The 7,754-nt window shown below is 46.9% G+C and overlaps 1 protein-coding gene and 1 long non-coding RNA gene across 3 annotated transcripts in view; both read right to left on the bottom strand.

Annotated features, from left to right (window-relative positions):
• Positions 1-2,701: 2,701 nt before the first annotated feature.
• On the bottom strand, positions 2,702-5,789 carry LOC148129975 (uncharacterized). Its single transcript, XR_015750546.1, has 2 exons — positions 5,686-5,789; positions 2,702-2,754 (listed from the first exon to the last, which is right to left on the bottom strand). It is a non-coding gene; the product is annotated as an uncharacterized LOC148129975 (long non-coding RNA).
• Positions 5,790-5,983: 194 nt separating this feature from the next.
• The window catches only part of AXL (AXL receptor tyrosine kinase), a 58,742-nt gene continuing 56,971 nt past the window's right edge, over positions 5,984-7,754 (bottom strand). For both annotated transcript variants that reach the window (XM_087971181.1, XM_087971182.1), the window contains exon 20: positions 5,984-6,416. In XM_087971181.1, coding sequence (XP_087827307.1) covers positions 6,053-6,416 — 364 coding nt within the window. In that variant the 3' untranslated portion in view covers positions 5,984-6,052. The remainder of the gene's footprint in view (positions 6,417-7,754) is intronic.

The raw sequence follows: 7,754 nt of genomic DNA, 5'->3' as shown, positions 1-7,754 counted from the left end.
CTTTCTAGTTGACAATGCTTAGCACAAAACGATGATGCTAGTTGATATATCACTTTAAGCACTGGGGCTATGTTGTCTGAAAATTCTGGGAAGTGTAGTTCCAACACATCTGGTGGTGTAAATTTGGGAAGACTGAATCTTAAGAGCATTGTACCTCAACCTTAAGAGCTGTGAACTTCAACTCCCACAGCATCTGGCTGGGGAATTCTGGGAGTTGAAGTCCACATCTCTTAAAATTGCCGAAGTTGAGAAATATGGAATTTGAGTATTTCTACATTGCAGAAATTTAACCACCAGAGGGTAGCATCGTAACAGCCAGACCAGCAATGAGATATTTCCAATCTGATTTTTGTCCTCTTCAGGCTAAAAACCTTTCTCGGGATAATTGGAGCTCTCCACAGCTCCTTATATTGAGCTCAGGATTCAAAGATCCAGCTCCTGTAAGAATCCTGTAATTCTGGGTAAATTGGAAAGAAACCACCAGCTGCAAGATGGATAGACTTTATTATAGCAGCAGTGAATGAACCCTGAGAGACCCTTTAAAAGACCAGGTTGAAAATATATCTTCTTACAGAAAATCTATGTCAGGGGTCTCCAACTTTGGCAGCTTTAAAACTTGTGGACTTCAACTCCCAGAATTCCTCAGCCACCCATGCTAGCTAAGGAATTCTGGGAGTCGAAGTCTACAAGTTCTGAAGTTGCCAAAGTTGGAGACCTCCTTAATCTATGTGGTAACTAAATATTAACACCAACTTGATAGCACCTAACCAACCGACCGACCAAACTGGGTTAGGGCCCATTCCTTTTCCTTCAAGTGAAGGAGGATTGGGATTTGTGTCTTCATCACCATGTTGATTTTTTTATTTTTTATTTTACCATGCCCTTCGCACACCTCTGACTGAAACGGATGTATCGATTGAAAGTAAATCCTGTTTCCCTATTTCCCTATTCTGTATGTATTCACTTCCTCTCCTTTTCAAGTTTCCTACTCATCTTACTTCCCCATTGACAGTCCGAGAAACAGAAAATCCCCCTTTAAGGACTCTGGGGCTGACTGGAAAAGAGTTCAACCCCGATTAAGAGGAATGTGTTTGGGGGAGACGAGAGTTTCCCCCTTGCTAAATGGACTTCCTTGTTTCTCTGTTGACTTGCTGGGCTGGATTCAAGAATAGTTCTAGGAAGCCGTCTTGAATGTGCCTATTGATGGTGCATTTGCCTGGCAAGGAGAGGGGGAAAACAAGGGATTATTCCTCCCACCCACCCACCCACCCCGCTTCCAATACACATTGCATTGGTCCCTTCCATTGGTGCCTTCACTGCTCCAGCATCCTCCCCAATCATGCGATCAAAATCCACATTGCATTGGTTTTTAAGAATAAGCAAGGCTTCCCAGCTCAGCTACCAATGGAGATGTTGAGACCCTGGAACAAGGGTCTCCAAACTTGGCAACTTTAAGACGGGTGGACTTCAACTCCCAGAATTCTTGAGCTAACATGACTGAAGGAGAAATTCTGGGAGTTGAAGTCCACAACTCTTAAAGCTGTCAAGTTTGAAGACCCCTGAGTGGAGAGAAGAGCAACAAAGATGATCATGGGTGTGGAGGCTAAACTGCATGCTGCACAATTGAGGGAACTGGAAGAAAGAAAAACTGGGGTGACATAATAGCAGCATTGGAATAGCTAACGGGTTTGCCACAAAGAAGAGGGGGTCAACCATGGCAAAAACAAAGGTTGTAAAATTGGGCGTGACTCATTTAACAACTGACTTGCTAGGGAAATTTGTGGTCCCGATTGTGGGCATAAGCCGAGGACTACTCAGTGCATGTTTCAAGCCTTCTTCCCCGCCCCTCCCCATAACTTCCTTGCCCCCTGAGCAATTAAAACTTCAGGACCAGATTATCGCCTCTGTTATTTATTTATTTTTTTTTAAAGAAAGTTTTTATTTATAAGCAAAAATATACCACAGAGCATTCTCTAAAAACAGACCTGAGTGGAAAATGCATTTTTACAAAAGTAATGAATGGGGGAAAAAAACCATTTCATATACAGCATTTTTTTTCTTTAAAAAGTATATACATTTATATATATATTTATTTATCTATATAATATATATAAAAAAAATCATTAATAAGAATCTAAAGGAAAATAATTCACTGGGCTGTGTGCACGTCAGCTCGATAGACTGTAATCTTAATGTAATAGCAGATAATGTCAAATAACACAACAGGTACAAGGAACGTCAAAAGAGTAAGGAGGTGTGTTGCATGTTTAAAAAGGGGGGCAGGGTTTAAGACATGCTGGCTGGGGCATTCTGGGATTTGAAGTCCACAGGTTTTTAAATGGCCACGGTTAGACAGCCCTGCTTTTTAGACCAGCAGAAAACACCTCCTTTCTCCAATCTGGCCGTTCCTTACAGATTCCCCGAAAAGGAAGGCGAGATTGCATCAATGCATACTGGCAAGTAGAATGGAAAATATGATTTTTGCAGCTGGAATAAAGTCCCGGAAAATAGGACTCAACGGCAGGGAAGGAGTTTTCTCAAAGAGGTTGGCATTGCACAATTCTATCTGCTTGTCCAAAGCTGAAACTCGACACGGAACCAGGGATGCAACTCTCACTTTGAAAAAAATGAAGCTGTTGAGTGACATAAAATTGGGGAGTGGGATGCCAATCCCCCCCCCTTTTGTTCTTAGCAACCCCTCTCCAGGTAGGAAAATAATTTCTGAGACTGGAACTGCTGTAACTAAAATCAGGCCTGGGCCCACCTAGCTGTTTGTGGAAACCTTAACTCGGTGCCTACGTTAACCACTTTTTCAAACAAGAGTCAGTTAGTTTCAGTTTCAAAAGGCTTGAGGGTTACAAATCAAGGATCACCCCATCCCCAAACAGCCAAACCGAAGTCCAAACTAACTAGATTAGCAAATGGGCCAAATGCTGCTCTCTAGGTGTGGTCTGTAACCAGTAGTCCGAAGATACGGTGGCTGCCCATACATTTGCTCGTAAATGTTGTGTTTCCTCACAACGGGGATAAAGAACAGCCCCCCCCCCCCATTGTGGGGCTGGGTTTCTCAGCCTTGGCACCTATAAAATGTGTGGACTTCAGCTCCCACAATTCCCCAGCCAGGATGCTAGCGAGCTTTAAGATGTGTGGCCTTCAGCTCCCAGAATTCCCCAGTCTGTCAATGCTGGCTGGGGAATTCTGGGAGCTGAAACCCAACACATTTTAAAGATGCCAAGACTGAGAAATTACTGCTTTGTATGACACAATCGGCTACATGCAAGCTGTCGGGTAAGATTATCGCCATTTGGCAAGGATTGTGCAGGTTAGGTTTTTTTCCCAGGACAGCAAAACGGCAAAGGAGAACTGATGCTGGTGGTTATTTCCATCTTCCTGCAGCTGTTGAAGGTTCGAGGCTTTTCCAGGAAGAAACCTCCCCCCTCACAGCAAAGAAGAACAGAGGGGTTAGGAACGCATTTTTTTAACCATCTTGAAGTCCTCATCTGGGTAGGCCCTGGAGGCTTTTAAGAAGAGATCAGAGGGCTGGACTAGAAGATCTTCCAAGATCCCTTCCAACTCTTGTTCTTCTGTTCTGGCTCCCCCCCTCCTTTGTCTTTGCAGGAGAAGGATCCTTGGTCTCCCCAGAGATCAGCTTTTGCACTGTTCAGGTATGGCTGAAATAAAATGCCGGCAAGTCGTCTCAAGAATCGCATAAGCTAATGGAAGAAACCCTGAAGTTGCCATGAGAGTAGAACAATCTGAATGTTCCTCTTGGGAATTCAGTTCAAGAGCCAGATGTGTGTGTGGGGGGGCAGAAATATTTCTTGAGAAGCACCCGGGATATAAAAGTTCACCTGATTAAAAAAAAAAAAAAGTATTACTCTGCTCCATTCAATCTCAGGTTTGGATTGATGCCCTCTTTTCATTTGTCCTTGGTGTCAAGTCAAGGGTGATGAGCAGAGAATCGTGGCAGTGAAACAGCTGGAAATAAAACTAGGAAGGGGGTAAGGAACCAGAGGGAGCAAGCTACGGAGTACATATAGCTCTTAACTTACAATAATTTGCTTAGCGGCCGTTTGAAGTTACAACCACGCTGAAATATGTGATTTATGACCATTTTTCACACTTATATAACCGTGGCAGCCTTCCCGTGGTCAATTTGGATGCTTGGCCGCGGACTCCTAGTTATGACAGTCGCCGTATCTCCCTTTGCGACCGTCTGACCAGATTCGCTTAACAGCCAATTTAAACGACGGCAGCGGCGAGTGTGTGGCGAGAAAGGGGCTACAATGGGAGGGTGAAAAATCCGCTCAGCGACGGAAAGGTTGGGGGTCAATGGCAGTCATTTAAGTCGAGGGGCTACCTGTATTCCCATTGGGAGGAACGGAAGGAAAAGGCCGACCTGGGGCTTGCTTGCGTTCACACAACGTCCTTCATCTGGTTACTGAATTAACCTTTGGGTGGGATTCACATAGTGACAGAGATGGGATTCAGTCGGTTCGGACTGGTTCTGGAGAACCGATAGCGGAAATTCTGAGTAGTTCAGGGAACAGGCCAATCCCGCCTCTGACTGGCCCTGCCCCCATCTATTCTCCGCCTCCCAAGTCCCAGCTGATTGGCTGGGTCTCCTTTTGTTGCCTTGCACAGGAGAACGGAGCTGGAAAGCAGGTTAGTTGGGTGGGGAAGGAATGGGGATTTTACAGTATCCTTCCCCTACAACACTCGCCAAGCCACGCTCACAGAACTGGTAGTAAAAAAAAAATTGAATCCCACCACTGCTGACAGTGCCCCAGAACTGTAAACAAATTAAATGGTTTGGACCTACTAATGCAGACATCCACAAATCCCTACTCTTTAGGTTAAAACAATCTAAGCTTAGCTGGTTGTATGAATGCAACTTCTAGAGATCTTTAGTTTACTGGGTTGGGGGAATATCACTCATGGAGGACATTTAGAGAGTAAAATTTGCCCCCCAAACCTTCACAGACAGGATGCCTGGGTTTGCACCCTAATATGAACAGGATTAGCTTACATCCTAGCGTATCTTATTTTGACTTAAACACGCTGTACAAACCCAGCCTTTTGGTAAACCATATTTATGCTTTTGTAAACCATGATTTACGGTTGAGGGCAATATTCCTCCACCTTGACGACTTGGATATGGTTGGTCTTCAACTCCCAGAATTCCCTAGCTGGCCATGCTACCTTCTGCCGGCTGGGGAACTCTGGGAGTTGAAGTCCACCCACCTTTGAGTCACCATGGTTGAAAAAAAACATGGCTTAGAGTGACATCAGAGCCAATTAGCCATCCGGTAAGACCAACAGCGTTAAGAGAAGAGTGGCCCAAAACAGCAGGTGAATCTAGCCCATTATTGGAAGGTGTATAAGCTTAAAATGACTTCTGGGAAAATTTAACATTGTGGTTTGTTTGGGTTTTTTTCATTCTGATGGAGCAAACCACAGCTCAGAGCAATTTCTGCACCGGGCTGCTTGCGTAATAAATAGCACAAAGGAGTAGAAGATGGTGGTTGTGACAATTGGGAAGGGGAGAAAGGCAGCCAAAGGGAGATCCGGTGGGTCTCTTCCCTTCAGAAGTGGGAGAGAGGACGGGAGGGGAGGGGGAGGCAACCTCTATCCTGCCACGTTAACCCCTCCCCACCGGCTCTCGAAAAGGACTCTGTCGCGCACCCCGTCTTGGCATCCGCTCCGAGTCCGTGGGTTTGCCTTGAAGGGGAGCAAGAAGGAATGCTGGGCCTAGAGAGGGAGAAAGAAGAGGAGGGGGCGACGATGAGACCCACGCAAGGGGTGGCCTGCTGGAAACCCACTCTGGCCCAGGTGAACTGGAACAGGTAAGGAGGACCTCAATTTGTGGGCGCAGGTCAGCGGAGTCAGGTGGGAGTGAGATCCCTCGGGTGAAGGATGTCCATGGGCCTCAAAGGTTTGTCTTTGGAAGCCCCCTCTTGGGGGCAGAGAGGTGGGGGGGGTGTCACCAAACAGGGTGCCTTCCAATTGGGTACATAAACACCCAATGGAGGGGTCTGCAGATCTTCCCTTTTTAGGCCCCTTCCTCAGTGGCGGCGCAGCTGAGGGCCTCGTTCAAGAGCCGGCTGTTCTCGTGGGGAGTGGGGCACATCACGTAGCGGCCCATGGCCTGTGGCGGGTGCACCTCGGCGGACGTCACCATGGCCTTCAGCAGCTGGCTCTCCTTGGCCAGGGATTCCTCGGGCCCCAGGCCTCCCACGGCGCCCAGCTCCACCTCGGCGGGGGCCACGCCATCGTCCATGTTGACATAGAGGATCTCCTCGGGGTCTTTGGGCGGTGGGAGTGACTTGAGGGTCTTCTCCAGCTCCTCAGACAGGATTTCGAAAGTGGGGCGGTCGCGGGGGTTCAGCGCCCAGCAGCTCGTCATCAGCTCATACCTGAGAGGAGAGGATGAGGGGAGCGGTGGAGAAGGACAAGAAGATGGAGACGTGGTTTCTGGAGAAGGAATCTGCAGTAGGAGTCACCAATCTTGGCAACTTTACAACTTGTGGACTTCAACTCCCAGAGTTCCCCAGCCAGCATGCTAGAAGGAAGTGGGGCTTATAAATAGAAAACAAACACTCCCTTCTAACACTGATTATGTTAGCTCGTCGGGTAATGAAACGTTTGCATGAAAACAACCAAGTTCTGAGAGCACCAAGGACCTGCAATATTTCTCCTCCTCCCCTCCTTCTCCCTTCTTGCATTGATGATGTTACCTAGTTTGGTAACGAAATGTCTGCAGGAAAATAACCAAGTTCCAAGAGCACCAAGGACCCCACAAATGTTTTTCTTTCCCTTGACACCCAAATTTTGGCTATGTCCCTTCCTCTCACCCCAACTGTATTGCTTCTCCTCTGGTTTCTTTCCAAAGTTTCTGGGAGTAGGATGCCAAACCTAGGTGGTACACACGCACACACACACACACACACTGTCATGCCCCTGATGGAGACTGACTCTGAGGGAGAGGAGGAACAGACGACAGGGAGTGAAAGTGTGGCTCCGGAGGTTGTGGAGGAGGCTGGGGAAGGGCAGAGGCCGGCTGAGCAGTCAGAGGAGGACCCAGACCCATCCCCTCTCCATCCTAGGGCACGCAGGGAGGAGAGGATAAAGGAGAGATGTGGTCTATGGGGGAGGAGAGGGCCTTGATCCCCTTCATGGGCTGCAGCTGTGACAACTGGATAAGAAGACAGACATGCATACGGGCAAGTGCTGGAAACAAAGCGTGGAAATATCTCTAGTTTATGGTTCAGTGTGTGTTATCTGTGGACGTCCTCCAGCCCTTATCTTGCCTGATTTGTGTTGCTTTTTCCCTTCTTCTTGTAACTGTGTGTGGGAGTTTTTTGGATTCCATCAAGGATATTTGGAGTTTGGAAGCAAAGTGAAGGAATAAAAGGGGCTTCACCTGTTTTCTGTGACTGTGTTTGTTTTGTATCCCACCCTGGGGCATCACACACACACATCTACCTCTCTCTCTCGTATGTATGTATGTATGTATGTATGTATGTATGTATGTATGTATGGTATTCAGCTTTGTTCGGGTATTTTCCCACGTCATTATAGTTGTGCTTTTAAAGTTGTAGCAACGTTTCGGCAGAATCTCATCTGCCATCATCAGGCTTCTGTATTGTGTTGTGAGTCAGACTTTTACAGTTGTTGTAACAACTGTTACTACATCTACATCTACACCTACACCTACACCTACGCCTACATCTACACCTATCCATCCATCCATC

This window comes from Notechis scutatus, chromosome 8 (genome assembly GCF_049901735.1).
Source record: "Notechis scutatus isolate UNSWTSFEM ecotype Mainland chromosome 8, rNotScu1.2, whole genome shotgun sequence".
Lineage (NCBI taxonomy): Eukaryota > Metazoa > Chordata > Lepidosauria > Squamata > Elapidae > Notechis > Notechis scutatus.
The sequence above is the reverse complement of the archived record's forward strand: the minus strand, read 5'-3'. Positions and strand labels throughout refer to the sequence as shown.